Source organism: Penaeus japonicus, unplaced genomic scaffold, assembly GCF_977035675.1.
Source record: "Penaeus japonicus unplaced genomic scaffold, GWHDUDI00000001_assembly GWHDUDI00000041, whole genome shotgun sequence".
Classification (NCBI taxonomy): domain Eukaryota; kingdom Metazoa; phylum Arthropoda; class Malacostraca; order Decapoda; family Penaeidae; genus Penaeus; species Penaeus japonicus.
The window spans coordinates 521,314-541,806 of NW_028234443.1; the positions used below are offsets into that span (position 1 = coordinate 521,314).

General features: G+C 32.8%; 1 protein-coding gene across 1 annotated transcript in view; it reads left to right on the forward strand.

Moving 5' to 3' along the window:
* Window positions 1-7,898: 7,898 nt before the first annotated feature.
* The window catches only part of LOC122249938 (uncharacterized), a 22,960-nt gene continuing 10,365 nt past the window's right edge, over window positions 7,899-20,493 (forward strand). The window contains exon 1 of the mRNA XM_086534312.1: window positions 7,899-8,933. Within this exon, the coding sequence (XP_086390438.1) occupies window positions 7,899-8,933 (1,035 nt within the window). The remainder of the gene's footprint in view (window positions 8,934-20,493) is intronic.

Consider the following 20,493-nt stretch of genomic DNA (forward strand, 5'->3'; position numbering starts at 1 on the left):
ACAGATACATATTCACATTTACAGATACATATTCACACATACAGATACATATTTACACATACAGATACATATTTACACATACAGATACATATTTACACATACAGATACATATTTACACATACAGATACATATTTACACATACAGATACATATTTACACATACAGATACATATTTACACATACAGATACATATTTACACATACAGATACATATTTACACATACAGATACATATTTACACATACAGATACATATTCACTCATACAGATACATATTCACTCATACAGATACATATTCACTCATACAGATACATATTCACACATACAGATACATATTCACACATACAGATACATATTCACACATACAGATACATATTCACACATACAGATACATATTCACACATACAGATACATACTTACACATACAGATACATATTCACACATACAGATACATATTCACACATACAGATACATATTCACACATGCAGATACATATTCACACATACAGATACATATTCACACATACAGATACATATTCACACATACAGATACATATTCACACATACAGATACATATTTACACATACAGATACATATATACACATACAGATACATATTCACACATACAGATACATATTCACACATAGATACATATTCACACATACAGATACATATTCACACATACAGATACATATTCACACATACAGATACATATTCACACATACAGATACATATTTACACATACAGATACATATTCACACATACAGATACATATTCACACATACAGATACATATTCACACATACAGATACATATTCACTCATACAGATACATATTCACACATACAGATACATATTCACACATACAGATACATATTCACACATACAGATACATATTCACACATACAGATACATATTCACTCATACAGATACATATTCACACATACAGATACATATTCACACATACAGATACATATTTACACATACAGATACATATTTACACATACTGATACATATTTACACATACAGATACATATTTACACATACAGATACATATTCACTCATACAGATACATATTCACTCATACAGATACATATTCACTCATACAGATATGCATTCACTCATACAGATACATATTCACTTATACAGATACGCATTCACTCATACAGATACATATTCACTCATACAGATACACATTCACTCATACAGATACACATTCACTCATACAGATACACGTTCACTCATATAGATACATATTCACTCATACAGATACACATTCACACATACAAATACATATTCACCCACACAGATACATATTCACTCATACAGATACATATTCACTCATAAAGATACATATTCACTCATATAGGTACATATTCACTCATATAGGTACATATTCACTCATACAGATACGGATTCACTCATACAGATACACATTCACTCATACAGATACACATTCACTCATACAGATACACATTTACTCAGTGTAGTGTTAAAGAATCACCAGTCTTCATTTTCATCTTTCTTTTATAGTGAAACGCGCATAGATTGATGTTTGTTTCTTACGAATTCCTTCAAATTTGTCTACAGTGCGATGCCCTCCCCAAGAGAGAGGTTCTGCACAAGTCTCTTTATAGGGAACATTCTAAAATGAAGTCATTGTTGAAGCTTTATCGTCAGGCAAAAAGGTAGCTTACTTAGATAACTGTTTATTAACATGCATTAATACAACTCGATTTAAAGAAAAGGAAATTCCGCAAACTTCACAGCTATAAGGCATATTCACACAAACAGATACATATTCACACATACAGATACATATTCACACATACAGATACATATTCACACATACAGATACATATTCACACATACAGATACATATTCACACATACAGATACATATTCACACATACAGATACATATTCACACATACAGATACATATTCACTCATACAGATACATATTCACTCATACAGATACATATTCACTCATACAGATACATATTCACTCATACAGATACATATTCACTCATACAGATACATATTCACTCATACAGATACATATTCACATATACAGATACATATTCACTCATACAGATACATATTCACTCATATATATACATATTCACTCATATAGATACATTTCACTCATATAGATACATATTCACTCATACAGATACATATTCACTCATATACATACATATTCACTCATACAGATACATTTACATACATACATATACATTTCCACACATACAGATACATATTCACAGAAACAGATACATATTCACAGAAACAGATACATATTCACACATACAGTTACATATTCACTCATACAGATAAATATTCACACATAGAGATACATATTCATATATACACATATATATTCATAAATATGCCTGAATATTCATACATACATGTGCATATTCATACATACAGATACATATTCACACATAGAGATACATATTCATATATACACATATATATTCATAAATATGCATGAATATTCATACATACATGTGCATGTTCATACATACATAAGCATATTAATACATACATGTGCATATTCATACATACATGTGCATATTCATACATGCATGTGCATATTCATACATACTTGTGCATATGCATACATGCATGTGCATATTCATACATACATGTGCATATTCATACAGACATATGCATATTCATGCATACATGTGCATATTCATGCATACATGTGCATATTCATACATACATGAGCATATTTATACATACATGTGCATATTTATACATACATGTGCATATTTATACATACATGTCCATATTAATACATACATGTGCATATTCATACATACATTTGCATATGCATACATATATATTCATACTTGCGTGTGTATATTCATATATACATGTGCATATTCATACATATATGTGCATATGCATACATACATGTGCATATTCATAAACGTGTATATTCATGCATACATGCATGTGCATAATCATACATACATGTGCATATTCATACATACATATGTATATCCATACGTACATGTGCATATTCATAAACCCATGTCCATATTCATACATACATGTGCATATTCATACATGTATGTGCATATCCATACATCCATGTACATATTCATACATACATGTGCATATTCATACATACATGTGCATATTCATACATACATGTGCATATTCATACATACATGTGCATATTCATACATACATGTGCATATTTATACATACATGTGCATATTAATACATACATGTGCATATGCATACATACATGTGCATATTCATGCATACATGTGCATATTCATACATACATGTGCATATTCATACATACATGTGCATATTCATACATGCATGTGCATATTCATACATCCATGTACATATTCATACATACATATGCATATTCATACATACATGTACATATTTATACATATATGTGCATATTCATACATGCATGTGCATATGCATGCATACATGTGCATGTGAATACATACATGTGCATATGCATACATACATGTGCATATTCATACATGCATGTGCATATTCATACATACATGTGCATATGCATACATGCATGTGCATATTCATACATACATATGCATATTCATACAGACATATGCATATTCATACAGACATGTGCATATTCATGCATACATGTGCATATTCATACATACATGTGCATATTTATAGATACATGTGCATATTTATACATACATGTGCATATTTATACATACATGTGCATATTTATACATACATGTGCATATTAATACATACATGTGTATATTCATACATACATTTGCATATTCATACATATATGTGTATATGCATACATACATGTGCATATTTATACATACACGTGTATATTCATGCATACATGTGCATAAGCATACATGCATGTGTATAATCATATATACATGTGCATATGCATACATACATGTGCATATTCATACATACATGTGCATATTCATACATACATGTGCATATTCATACATACATGTGCATATTCATACATGCATGTGCATATTCATACATCCATGTACATATTCATACATACATGTGCATATTCATACATACAAGTGCATATTCATACATACATGTGCATATTCATACATGCATGTGCATATTTATACATACATGTGCATATTAATACATACATGTGCATATGCATACATACATGTGCATATTCATGCATACATGTGAATATTCATACATACATGTGCATATTCATACATGCATGTGCTTATTTATACATGCATGTGCATATTCATACATACATGTGCATATCCATACATACATGTGCATATTCATACGTACATGTGCATATTTATACATATATGTGCATATTCATACATGCATGTGCATATGCATACATGCATGTGCATATGCATACATGCATGTACATATTCATACATACATGTGCATATCCATACATGCATGTACATATCCAAACATACATGTGCATATTTATACAGACATATGCATATTCAAACATACATGTGCATATTCATACATCCATGTGCATATTCATACACACATGTGCATATGCATACATACATGTGCATATATATACATACATGTGCATATTCATACATACATGTGCATATTCATACATGCATGTGCATATTCATACATACATGTGCATATTCATACATACATGTGCATATTCATACATACATGTGCATATTCATACATGCATGTGCATATTCATACATACATGTGCATATTCATACATACATGTGCATATTCATACATACATGTACATATTCATACATGCATTTGCATATTCATACATACATGTGCATATTCATACATACATGTGCATATTCATACGTACATGTGCATATTTATACATACATGTGCAAATGCATACATGCATGTGCATATTCATACATACAAGTGCATATTCATACATACATGTACATATTCATACATGCATTTGCATATTCATACATACATGTGCATATTCATACATACATGTGCATATTCATACGTACATGTGCATATTTATACATATATGTGCATATTCATACATACATGTGCATATGCATACATGCATGTACATATTCATACATACATGTGCATATGCATACATGCATGTACATATTCATACATACATGTGCATATTCATACAGACATATGCATATTCAAACATACATGTGCATATTCATACAGACATATGCATATTCATACATCCATGTGCATATTCATACACACATATGCATATGCATACATGTGCATATATATACATACATGTGCATATTCATACGTACATGTGCATATGCATACATGCATGTGCATTTTCATACATACATGTGCATATGAATACATGCATGTGCATATTCATACATACATGTGCATATGCATACATGCATGTGCATATTCATACATACATGTGCATATTCATACATATATGTGTATATTCATACGTACATGTGCATATTCATACATACATGTGATTATTCATACATACCTTTGCATATTTATACATACATGTGCGTACTCATAAATACATGTGCATATTCATACATACATGTGCATATTCATACGCACATGTGCATATTCATACATACATATGCATATTCATACATACATATGCATATTCATACATACATGTGCATATTCATACATACATATGCATATTCATACATACATGTGCATATTCATATACACATGTGTACTTCATACATACATGTGCATTTTCATAAATGCACGTGTCTATTTACACGTTGATATTCATAAATGCACGTCGATATTCATAAATACACGTTGATATTCATAAATGCACGTCGATATTCATAAATACACGTTGATATTCATAAATATACGTTGATATTCATAAATATACGTTGATATTCATAAATGCCCGCCGATATTCATAAATACACGTCGATATTCATAAAGACACGTCGATATTCATAAAGACACGTCGATATTCATAAATACACGTCGATATTCATAAATACAAGTCGATATTCATAAATACACGTCGATATTCATAAAGACACGTCGATATTCATAAAGACACGTCGATATTCATAAAGACACGTCGATATTCATAAATACATGTTGATATTCATAAATACACGTCGATATTCATAAATACACGTCGATATTCATAAAGACACGTCGATATTCATAAAGACACGTCGATATTCAGGAATACACGTTGATATTCATAAATACACGTCGATATTCATAAATACACGTCGATATTCATAAATACACGTCGATATTCATAAATACACGTCGATATTCATAAATACACGTCGATATTCATAAATACACGTCGATATTCATAAATACACGTCGATATTCATAAATACACTTCGATATTATAAATACACGTCGATATTATAAATACACGTCGATATTCATAAATACACGTCGATATTCATAAATACACGTCGATATTCATAAATACACGTCGATATTCATAAATACACGTCGATATTCATAAATACACGGCGATATTCATAAATACACGTCGATATTCATAAATACACCTCGATATTCATAAATACACGTCGATATTCATAAATACACGGCGATATTCATAAATACACGTCGATATTCATAAATACTCAGCGATATTCATAAATACACGTCGATATTCATAAATACACGTCGATATTCATAAATACACGTCGATATTCATAAATACACGTCGATATTCATAAATACACGTCGATATTCATAAATACACGTTGATATTCATGAATACACGTTGATATTCATAAATAAACGTTGATATTCATAAATAAACGTTGATATTCATAAATGCATGTTGATATTCATAAATACACGTTGATATTCATAAATACTTATGACCATTATCATTATTACCATGATTATCATTAACATCTTCATGAATAACGTGATTGTAGTTACCGCAATCATTAGTATAATGGTAATCATTAGAACTGTCTTTGATATTACAATCCTCATTAGCATTGTTAGTACAATTATTATCATTATGATTATTATTTTTACAATCATCCTTATACTTACCACTATCATTGATGTTTCCATTATCAACATCTCCATTAATTACATTACTACTACCTTTAGCACCTTTTCATTATTACCAGTATCATTATTACTGCATCATCATCATTAGCATTTTTTCTCATATTTACCAGCATGGGTATTATTACTATTATCTTTGATATATCCATCATCATTGATTCAATATCGATTTAATACATATCAAAATTACCATTTGTACTATTGTTATCATTAAATCCATTATTATCGTTATTAATACCATCTTTATTATTTCTTTTATAGTATGATTATTACTGTGATAATTTCACAATTTATCATCAATCATTAATAGCATTATATTTATATCATCAACATTTACAATTTTCCTCCATCTGTAGGAAGCAGGTCCTGGACGAGTGAAGAGGACTGCCCTTCCTCGTCCCCCAACACCTGGGGGGAGCCTGGAGTTCCCTTACTCTACCTCCGCCTCTCCCGTCCAGTCAAGCCACAACCTCGTAGAGCGATCATTCTCTTGCGTTGACGCCGAAGGAAAGGCATCACTCGGGTGGTGGAAGGTCAGCTGTGTGGAGAGCGAGGGATATCTCTTGTAATCACTTCGTGTGGAAATCAGGTACGGAAGTCATTACAAAGCATGGATAGATCTTAGCGTGTCTGTATTTATGAATGTGTATGTACAGTTATGTATCAGTATGAATGTGTATGAGACAGATTTTGAATGGATTTATATTCATAGATATAATTATGTTACCCTTTGTCTGTATGTCGGTGTCTGTGTTCATTATTGAAATGATAATACAATACAATAATTTCATCTTATATTGTATTTCATCCTTATCTATAATATTTTATATCCTTATCAATGTTATTTTGTTTGTCACTTTCAACGTATGTTATCCTCACAAAGCGACGATGAGGTTCCTGTCAGACTGGCAGCCTTTGGTCCCACTCAGGGACGAGGAAATCTACGGCGCAGGGGTCGCAATCAAGGAAGAGGCCAGCGGAGGTGTCACCGAAGAGACGTGTGTGGAAATTAAGGAAGAAAGCCTTGATTACGCAGATGAGGCGAGGGATGAAGTGAGCGAGGCAACAGTAGAGCATGGTTTTCCCTTCTATAAAGATCTCAAACAGGAAGATTCTGATAGAGACTTAAGTAATGTGTTTGAAGATTCCAGTGACGCTTTGCCAGCAGCTCCATTCCTGGCTGAGGATTTTGGGGCCAAGGGGTCATCAGATGAGGATCAGGCAGCGCACAGGGAAGGCCACGAGGAGCTTAGAAATTATGATAAGAAAAGGAAATGTGTTGTTTGTGAAGTGTGTGGCATGAAATTCCTCTCTAAAAGCAAACTCACGATTCACATGAGAGTGCACACAAAGGAGAAGCCATATAGCTGTGAAGTTTGCGAAAAGGATTTTTCACGGAAACAACATCTTATAGAGCACATGAGAGTACATACAAAGGAGAAGCCATACAACTGTGAAGTTTGCGAAAAGGATTTTTCACGGAAACAACATCTTATAGAGCACATGAGAGTACATACAAAGGAGAAGCCATATAGCTGTGAAGTTTGCGAAAAGGATTTTTCACGGAAACAACATTTTATAGAGCACATGAGAGTACATACAAAGGAGAAGCCATATAGCTGTGAAATTTGCGAAAAGAATTTTTCACGGAAACAAAATCTAGTGGAGCACATGAAAGTACATACAAAGGAGAAGCCATATAGCTGTGAAGTTTGCGAAAAGAATTTTTCACGAAAACAAAATCTAGTGGAGCACATGAGAGTACATACAAAGGAGAAGCCATATAGCTGTGAAATTTGCGAAAAGACCTTCTCACATAAACAACATCTAGAAAGGCACATGAGAGTACATACAAAGGAGAAACCATATAGCTGTGAAGTTTGCGAAAAGACTTTTTCACTGAATGAAAATCTAGTTAGGCACATGAGAGTACATGCAAAACAAACCCTTTAACTTGTGATGTAGACAGCAATGAATTCACTCAGAAAGGAAGTGACGTGTGGCTTAAGCAGCACATTCATTGCCATTGTTAATAAACAGTTATCCAAATAGATTATGTTTCTTTCCCTTGGTGATAGTGCTTATGTGTCTGTCTGTAGGGTTTGCAAAAGGGCTTTTTCACAGAAAAAAAGTTCTAGTATTGCAAATGAGAATACATACAAAGGAGAAGCCTTATAGCTGTGATGTTTGCGAAAAGGCTTTTTTTCACGGAAACAAAATATAGTTAGCCACATGAGAGTACATGCTAGACAAACCTTTTACTCGTGATGTAGACAGCAATGGATTCATTCAAAAAGGAAGTGACTTGTGGCTTCAGGGAGCTGGTGAGAGACATGAGGCAAACATTTACATTGCACTTATAATTTTAAAAATATAGGAAAATGAAGCTTAATATTTCTTTAAAACCTCATATGCAACTTATCATAAAACACCATAATACATGAATTTGAACATGATTTGATGATTTGTACAATAGAATAGTTCTGATACCATACACGAGACTTATCTTCCCTTCACTTATACCTAAACATACAAGCCAGATAGCCTGTGTTTGCTGTTTAGTAAAACGTTTTTCTGAATTTCTGATTGAATTCCTCAAACTTCTAAACTGAATGTTAGGTAATGTTATTTCTTATGTCAAATCTATAGCACTGGTCTATATCCTAGTCGTGGAAGACATTACGCTTACTAAAGTTCGCAACCTGTTTTTACGCTTTATGGCTAAGGCCGAAGAAAAAGCAGCAATGGTTTTTGCTTAAGACTTTCTTTTCTATTTACGTAATATTTTAAGGCGAAAAAGTTCACATATTTCTTGACCCCCCCTAATTATGATCCTATACTACATTTGCAAGAAAGCTTTGTGAGATTTCTTCATGATATTTGTATATTTCTTTCCTTCATTCTTTGGGGTTGAGTGAAAATTCGTTTTTAACGAAAATGCTTACAGTAAAATAAATCTTGTGATGAGAAGATATGCGTTATTGTACCTATAGTACTTCATTAGCTTTTCACTTTGAAATAACAGTTCGGAAAATGTTCGTTTGTTTTCTTAAACCATGCATGGTTATACCCAATAACAATTTATTACACCCTTGAGGCTTCACTTGCCGAGGTGCTGGATATATAAGCGTCAGGACCGATGACTCTACTGGCGACTCGTTACGTATATGTGTATTATTTTATGGGAAAAACGTGTTTTTTCAGTACGGGCAATGTATATATGAATATATATGTGTATATATGTATACACACACAAACACACACACACACACATTTGGCTCAAAATATACCTCATTAAATGAGAAATCAATATAATTTACTAAAGAACACAACATAGTACCTAAATATATTTACAAGTGGATAAAAAATAGTAGCCATATACATATAAGATAAGAACGTGACAGCAATGACACACCACAAAGTATACAAACAGAATTATATGCCATCAATGAAGCACTACACTACATACATTCCAACAATATACAGGAAATTACAAACCAATAAACTATGAATAAAAAGATAAAAAATAAATAAAAAACTATAACAAAAAGATAAAAAGATAACTTTAGAAAAGATAACATGAGAGATACAAGCATAAATACATTAACAACAAACACAATGGTTTTTATCACATAAAAACAGAAAAGGAAATGAAATAGCAGATAAAGCAGCAAAAATCACATGGAATAAAAGATCACACAATCATAATAATAGTAATAACAGCAATAATGATAATGATAAAACATATCAACGCGGGAGGGAGGCAGAGGAACTCTAGGCTCCCCCCAGGTCTTGGGGGACGAAGAAGGGCAATCGCCATGCCTCTTCACTCCTCCGGGACTTGTTACAATTAGAGGACAATTGTGACTTGATGTCTAAAGTAGGATTCTATTAATAGCTGATAATAATGATAATGATAACATCAACAATAATAATGGAGGTGGTGCTAATAGCGAAAACAATGATAGTAATAATAGTACGGGTAGAGATGGAAAACATTAACACAACGTTAATAACAATAAACAGGAAGAATGACAATAATAATGATGGTAATAAAAATCGTGATAGTACTGTTGATATCAATTACATTAAAATCAGTAGTAATGTTATTCATGATAATATTGGCAAGAACAATATATATGACAATGGTACAATGTTAAAAAGTGATAATAATGATGATAATGGCTAAACTATGATAATGATAATAAAGACAATCATATTACTGAGAGTCATAATGGTAATTATTATGATGATAATGATTATCAATTTGGCTAATTTTACCATTACTAATAGTGCGGTCACTATCATCAGAACTATGAATATTATTATCGTTAATATCATTATAATTTTATCACTAACAATAATAATCGTGGCCATTATTATTACCACTATTAGTAATATACATAGTGACATTATTATCACTATTTCCACTATCAATATCATCAACATTATCATTCGTTCGATCTTTATTATCATCACAATGATCATAGTGCTTTTCGGCAATGAGGTTCCCGGCAGTCTCTTCGCCTCTCCCATCATCAGTAGTATATAGCTAAATACTAAGTAAATAAATGGTACTAAATGTTAAGCGGGTACCTGACCTCCGAAAAGGGAGAAAATGGAAGAGGAAGAAAAGAGGAAGAAAGGAAAGGGAATAGAAGGGAAAAGGGGAAAAGGAAAAAAAAGAGGGGAGAAAAAAAAGAAAAAGGGAGGGGAAAGAAGGAAGAAAAAGGGGAAAAAAGGGGAAAGGGGAAAGGAGAGGGAAAAAAAAAGAAAAGGAAGAAAAAAAGGGAAGGAGAGAAAAGGGAAGGGAAGAAAAGGGAGGAGAAAGAAAAAAAGAAAAAGAAGGGAAAAGAAGGGAGAAGGGGAAGGGGAAAGAAAGAAAAAAGGAAAAAGGGAGAAAAGAGGAATAAAGAGAAGAAGAGAAAGGAAAAGAAGGAAAGAAAGAGGAAGGGGAGGAAAAAAAGAAAAGAAAAGAAAAGAAGAAAAGGGGAGAAGGAAAGGGGAAAAGGAAAAGGGAGAAAAGAGGAGGGAAAAGAGAAAAAAGGAAGAGAAAAAAAGGGAAGAAAAAGAAAGAGGAGAAAAAAAAGAAGAAAAGAGGAGAAAAAAAGGAAAGAAAAAAGAAAAAAAGGAAGGAAAAAAAGAAGGGGGAAAAAGAAGGAAAGAAAAAGGAGAGGGAAAAAAAAAGAAAAGAGGGAGGGAAGGGGAAAGGGGAAAAAGAGGGAAAAGGAGAAAAAAGGAAAAAAGAAATGGGAAAAAAAAAGAAAGGAAAAAGAGAGAAAAGGAAGGAAGGGAGAAAAAGGAAAAGGGGAAAAAAAAAGAAAAGGAGAAAAAAGGGGAAAAAGAAAAAAGGAAGGAAAGGGAAAAAAGAGGAAAAAGGGAAAAAAAAGAAAAAGGAAAAGAGGAAGGGAGAAGGAAGGAAAGGAAGGGAAGGGAAGGAAAGAAAAAAGGAAAAAAAAAAAGGACAGAGAAAAGGAAAAGAGAAAGGGAAGAAAAAGGGGGGGGGAAAAGGGAGGAAGGGAAAAAAAAAGGGAAGAAAGAAAGGAAAAAGGAAGGGAAAAAAAGGAAGGGAAGAAGGGGGGAAAAGGAAGGAAAAGAGGAAAAAAGGAAAAGGAAAAAAGGGGGAAAGGGAAAAGGGAAAAAAAAAGGAAAAGGGGAAAAAAGGAAAAGGAAGAAAGAAGGAAAAGGGGAAAGGGAAGGAAGGGAGAAGGGGAAGGGAAAAAGGACAAAAAAAAAAAATGGAAAAGGAAAAAAAAAAGAAGAGAAGAAGAAAGGGAAAGGAAAAGGGGAAAGGAGGGAAAAAAAAAAAAGAAAAAGAAAAGGAAGAAAAGGAAATGGGGAAGGATAAGGAAGAGGGGGAAAAAGAGGGGGAAGAAAAAAAAAAAGGGAGGTAAAAAGAAGAAAAAAAGAAAAAGGAAAAAAAAAGGGAGGAAAAGAGGGAGAAAAAAAGAAAAGGGGAAGAGGGAAGAAAAGAAGAAAAAGGAAAGGAAAAAGGAAAGGGAAAGGAAAAAAAGAAAAGGGGAGAAAAAGGAAGGGAAAAGAGAGAAAAGGGGAAAGGAAAAGGAAAAAGGAAAGAGGGAAAAGAAAAAAAAGGAAAAGAAAAGAGGAAAAAAAAAAGAAAAGAAAAAGGGGAAAAGGAAAGGGAGGGGGAAAAAAAAAGAAGGAAAAGAGGAAAGGAAAAAAAAGAAGAAAGGAAAAGAAGAAAAAAAGGAGGGAAGAAGCGAAAAAGGGGAAAAGAGAAAAAATAGGAAAGGGGGAAGGAGAAAGAAGGGAAGAGGAAGGGGGGAAAAAGGAAGAAAAAAAGAAAAAAAAGAAAAAAAAAAGAAAGAGAAAAAAAGGGAAAGAAAGAAGGGAAGAGGGGAAAAAAAGAAAAGAAAAAGGGGAAAAGAGAAAGAGAAAAAGGGAAGGAAAGAAAAAAGAAGGGGGGAAAAAAAAAAGAAGGGGGAAAAAGAAAGGGAAGGGAAGAAGAAGGAAAGAAAAGGGAAAAAGGGAAAAAAAAAAAAAGGAGGAAGGAAGAAAAGGGAAAAAAAGGAAAAAAAAAGGGAGAAAAGGAAAAAAAGGGGAAAAAAAGGGGAAAAGGAAGAGAAAGAAAGAAAAAAGGGAAAAAGGGGAAGAAAGAGGGAAGAAGAAAAAAAGAAAAAAGAAAAAAGGGGGAAAAGGGAGAAGAAAAAAGGGAAAAGGGGGGAAAAAAATGGAGAGGGAAAGGAAAAAAGGTAGAAAAGGAAAAGGAAGGAAAAAGGAAAAAGGGAAGGAAAAGGAGAAAAGGGAAAGGAGGGAAAAAGAAAAAAAAAAAAAAGGGAAGAGAAGAAAAAAAAAAGAAAAAGGGAGGAAAGAGGGGAAGAAAAAGAGGAAAAAAAAGAGGGGAAGGAGAGAAGAAAAAGGAAGAAGGAAAGAAGAAGGAAAAGGGGAAAGAAAAAGGGGGAAAAAAAGGGGAGGAAGAGAAAGAAAAAAGGGAAGTAAAAAAAAAAAAAAGAAAAAAAAAAGAAAGGAAAAAAAAAAAAAAAAAAGAAGGAGGGAAGGGAAAGAGAAGGGAGAGGAAAAAAAAAAGGGGAAAAGGAAAAGGGGGAAGAAGAAAAAGGGAAACGGAAAGGGGGAAAAAAGCAGGAAAAGGAGGGAAAAAAAGGATGAAGGAAAAAGGGAAGGAAGAAAGGAGAAAAAAGAAATAAGAAAGAAAAAGGAAAGGGGGAGAAAAAAAGAAAAGAGAAAAGGAAGGAAAAAAGGAAAAAAAAAGGAGGGGGAAGGGAAAGAAAAAACAAAAAGAGAGAAAAGAACGAAAGGAGAGAAAGAAAAGAAAAAGAAAAAGAACAAAACAAAAAAAAGAAAGAGAAGAGAAAACATAGCAAGAGAAGAAAGAGAGGGGAAATGTAGAAGAAAAGGGGGAAGAAAAAGTTTAAGAGAAAATAAATAGAAAGGAAAGAGAGAGAGAGAGAATTACACGCACAAACATCGTGAAAAGGCAGGAGGTAGTGAGGAAGAGACGGAATGGGAGACAGAACGAGAAGAGAGTCAGACAAGAAGCATACAGAAGAGAGTGAGACAGATCGAACGATAGGTAGAGAGCACGAACTAGGGATAGCGAGTAAGGAGAAGAGAAGAGAGAGAGGGGGGTTATTAGTTTTTTATTAATGTAGTTTAAAAAGACCTGGGGGAGCCTCGAGTTCCCTTGCTCTGCCTCCGCCGCTTCAGAAACCTGGTGACTAAGGATATCCAAGATTAAGAGTATGATAATCATAAGCATAAAGTGGAATAAATCTGATGTAAGGAGTAGAATAACAAAACTACTAGGGTTTTGACGGATACAACAAATTTAGTAAGTGCAGTTTAGTTTTACGTGAACGAAATAAAATGTACGTAAATATCAAGACTTACTAATATTATTTGCCTCTATTATTGATTCATCAAATTATACCCAGGCTTCGTGTATACATCCAGTTTCTATAAGGAAATGTTGCCGTGTGTAGTGTTTAAAGAATCACCAGTCTTCATTTTCATTCTTTCTTTTTATAGTGAAACGGCGCCATAAATTGATGTATTGTTTACATACGAATTCCTTTTCAAAATTTGTCTACAGTGACCGACCTCGGCCCCTCCCGAAGAGACGAGGTTCTGCAACAAGTCCTTTCTTTATAGGGAACATTCTAAAATGAAAGTCCTATTGTTTGGAAAGGCTTTATTCGTCAGGCAAAGAGTGGTAGCTTACTTAGATAACTGTATTTATATTAACATTGCATTAATAACAACTCGTTTATAAAGGTAAATGAAAATTCTGGCCAACTTTCACAGCATAAAAGGCATATCACACAAACAGATACATATTCAACACATAAGAACACATTTAATACATACAGATCACATCATTCACACATACCGATACATATTTCACGCAATACATACTTATTCCTCATACAGAGACATATTTCAACCACATACAATTACATATTCACACATACAATACATTTTCAATCATTACAGATTTACATTTCACATATAACATATTCTCTACATGTATACATATTCACTCATACAGATACATATTCACTCATAACAGATACATTCATCTGTCTTACTCATTATCCGCTTTAAGAATTCACTTCATACAGAAATAACATATTCACTCCATACAGAATAACGCCATTCACTCATACAGGATACATTATTCACACAGATACACATTCAAACATGTCAGATACATAACACACATACAGATTACATATTCATCGTGTCATACAGATACATATTTACAACGACATACAGATACATATTCAAACACTACAGATACATATTCACTCATATCAGGATACATATTCACTCATGCAGATACATTATTCCTCATACAGATACATATTTCACACATACAGATACATATTCACACATACAGAAACATTTTCACTCATACATTTCATTGATACCATATTCACACAACACAGATACATATTCACACATTCAGATACAATAGTTAAAATTTCTGGAAACATATTAACTCATACTGATACATATTTGCAGATACAGTAATACATATTCACTCATACAGATACATATTCACACATACAGATACATATTCACTCATACAGATATGCATTGCACTCCATACAGATTATGCATTTACTCACGAACAGATACATATTCACTTATACCGATACGCATTCACTTCATTACAGGATACATATTCACACATGACAAATACACATTCACTCATACAGATTCACATATTCACTATTACAGAGATACATATTACACACTATACAGGATACATATTCACTCCATACAGATTACAAATCACTCATACAGATACATATTCACTCAGACAGATACATATTCCACTCATGACAGATACATTTATTCACTCATACAGATACCATATTCACTCATACAGAAACAATATTCCACATACGATACAAAATCACTACAAACAGCAACATATTCCACATGCAGATACATATTCACCCATACAGATACCTATTCACACATACATATACATTTTACCACATACAGAAACATATTCCCTCATACAGATACATATTCACTCCTACAGCTATGCATTCACGCATACAGATACATATTCACTTATCGATACGCGCATCATCACACATACAGATACAATATTCAATCATACAGATACACAATCAGTCATGACAGATTACACATTCACACATACAGATACACATTCACTCATAACAGATACAGTATTAAAACTAATAAAAGATACCAAATTACCTCATAAAGATACATATACACTACATACGATACATATTCACTCATACAGGAACATATACCACTCAACAGATAGCATATTCACTCAAACAAGATACATATTGACTCATATAGTTACATATCCACTCATACAGATACTTATTCACTGGATACAGGATACTAGTTCACTCATTAACAGATACATATTCCACGTCATACAGAACATATTCACTCAAAAGATACATATTCACTCATACAGATACATAATTCATCATACAGATACAAAGATCACACCTACAGATACAAATTCACCATACAGATACATATTCGACGTCATACAGAAAAAATACGCAAAATATTCACGACATACAGATCATATTCAACTCATACATATTCATAATATGCATGCATATTCATACATAATTTGGGCATATTCATACATGAATGTGCAATCCCATACCTGTATGTGCGATATCCAATACAGCCATGTACAAATTCATACATACATGGCATATTCATACATCATGTGCCATATTCATACAAAACATGTGCCATATTTCATACCATACATGGCATATCATACATACATGTGAGATTCAAACATGCATGTCATATTCAAAACATCCAAGTACCAAATTCATACATACAATGTGCATATTCAAACATACAAGTGCAAATTCATACATACATGTGGCATATTCAACATGCATGTGCATATTTATACATACATGTGGCAATAGTAAACAACACATGTGCATATGCCTACATACATTGGCATATCAAGCATATATGTGCATATTCATACAACATGTTCAGTTGCATACATACATCAGCATATGCATACATGCTACCAGTGCATATGCATTTATACATCTTCATATGCCATACAACCAAATGTGCATATTTTATACATACACGTGTATAATCATGCATACATGTCCTATCAACTACATGCCTGTGTAAATCATATTACATTTTCATAGCATACATACAAGTGCATATTCATACGTACAAGTGGCATATTCATACAGTACATGTGCATATAAAAACATATATTGTGCATATCTATACATACACGAGTATATTCATGCATACATGTGCATAACATACAATGCTGTTGTATAATCATTAAACAAGTGCATATATATACATATATGTGCATAACATAAATACATTGCATTGCAACAGATGCATGTAAACAAATTCATATACATACCAGTTCTAAACCATACAAACATATTGCATCTTCAACATACAGTGCAATCATACAGACAAATGCATATTCATACATCCATGTGCAATATTCATACCACACTTATGCCTATGCATACAAATGTGTATATATAACATACATGTGCATAATCATACTTACATTTGTGCCACTATTCATTACATGCCTTTGCATATGCAACATGCAAGTGCATTTATCATACATACAAGATCATATGAATACATTGCATTAGCAAGAGGTAGACATACATCCATTTATGGCAAATGGCAAAACATGCATGAGCATAAACCCTACAAACATAGCATAACATAACATAAATGTGTATAATCATACGTACATGAGCATATTCATACATACATTGATATTCAAACATACCTTCGCATATTTTATATATACATGTGCACTCAAAAAATACATGTGCATATACATACATACAGTCATATTCATACCGCATCATTGTGCATATTCAAACATACATATGCAGCATATCATACATACAAATGCATATTCATACATACATTGTGTCATATTCATACAACGTATGCATATTCATACTACATGTGCATATTCATATACACATTGTACTTCCATACATTCAGTGTCATTTTTCATAAATGCACGTGTCTATTTAACAACTTGATATCATAAATGCACGACGATATTCATATTACACTTCGATATTCATACATACACGTGCGATATTCATAAATACACGCGATATTCATAAATACATACACTTCGATATTCAAAATACACGTTGATATTCATAAATACAGTTGAAATTTCATAAATACACGATCGATATTCATAAATACAATACTCTCGAAATTTCATAAATAACACGTCGATATTCATAAATACACGTCGATATTCCTAAAATTCACTTCATACACAAAAATACACGTCGAAAATCATTAAATACACGTCGATATTCATAAATACACTCGATAATCATAAATACACTCCGTGATATCTAAATACACAGACGAGCGATATTCATAAATACACGTCGATATTCATAAATACACGTCGATATTCAAACGTACACGCGATATTCAAGAAATAAACTAGATATTCATGAATAACACGGTTAGATTCATAAATAAACGTTGATTATTCATAAATAAACGTTGATATACATAATGCAATTATATTCATAACATACAACGTTTGATATTCATAAATACTTATGACAATATCATTATTAACATGATTATCATTAACAACTACATGAATAACGTGATTGTTAGTTTACCGAAAATCATAGTATAATGGTAATGCATTAGAATGTCTTTGGAAATTACAATCCCCTCATTAGCATTTTACTAAGAATGAGTTATTATCATATTTGTTAGTACAATTATTATCATTATATGATTATAATTTTACAATCATGAGCCTTTTACTTGCACGTATCATTGATTTTTGCCATTATCAAACATCTCCATTAATTCCATTACCTATAACCTTTAGCACCATTTCACATTATTACCAGTATGCATTATTACTGCATCATCATCATTAGCATTTTTTCACTCAATTTACCACCATGGGTATAATTACATATCTTTGATATTATCCACATCATTTGATTCAATATCGATTTAAATACATATCAAAATTACATTTGTCTATTGTTATCAATCAATCCATTTATTATCGAGTATTAATACCATCTTTAATTATTTCTTTTATAGTATGATTAATTACTGTGATAATTTCACAATTTATCATCAATCACTAATAGCATTATATTTATATCATCAACATTCACCATTTTCCTCCATCTTTATGAAGCAGGTCCGGGATCGAGTGAAGAGGACTGCCCTTTTTCCTCGCCCCCCAACACCTGGGGGTAGCCGGAGTTCCCTTACTCTATAACCTCCGCCTCTCCCGTCCAGTCAAAGCCACAACCTCGTAAGCGATCATTCTCTTGCCGTGTACTGCCGACGGAAAGCATCACTCGGGTGGGTGGAAGGTCAGCTGTGTGGAGATGCGAGGGATATCTCTTGTAATCAATTCGTGTGGAAATCAGGTACGGCATTCATACAAAGCATGGGATAGTCTGGAGCGTGTCTTTATTTATGAATGTGAATTTGTATGTACAGTTATGTATCATTAAGAATGTGTATGAGAGACAGATTTGAATGGATTTATTTCATTGATATAATTAGTTACCCTATGTCTGTATGTCGTGTGTGTTCATTATTGAAATGATACAACAATAACAATAAATTTCATTCTTATATTGTATTACATTCCATCCTTATCTATAATTTTTATATCCCTTAATCAAAGTTATTTTGTGTTGAGTCACTTTCAGCGTATGTTATCATCACAAAGCGACGATGAGGTCATGGTCAGATTGGCAGCCTTTGGCCCCACTCAGGACGAGGAATCTACGGCGCAGGGGTCGCAATCAAGGAAGAGCCAGCGAGGTGTCACCGAAGAGACGTTGTGTGGAAATTAAGGAAGAAAGCCTTGATTACGCAGATGAGGCGAGGATGAAGTGAACGATGCAACAGTAAGCATGGTTTTCCCCTTCTATAAAGATCTCAATCA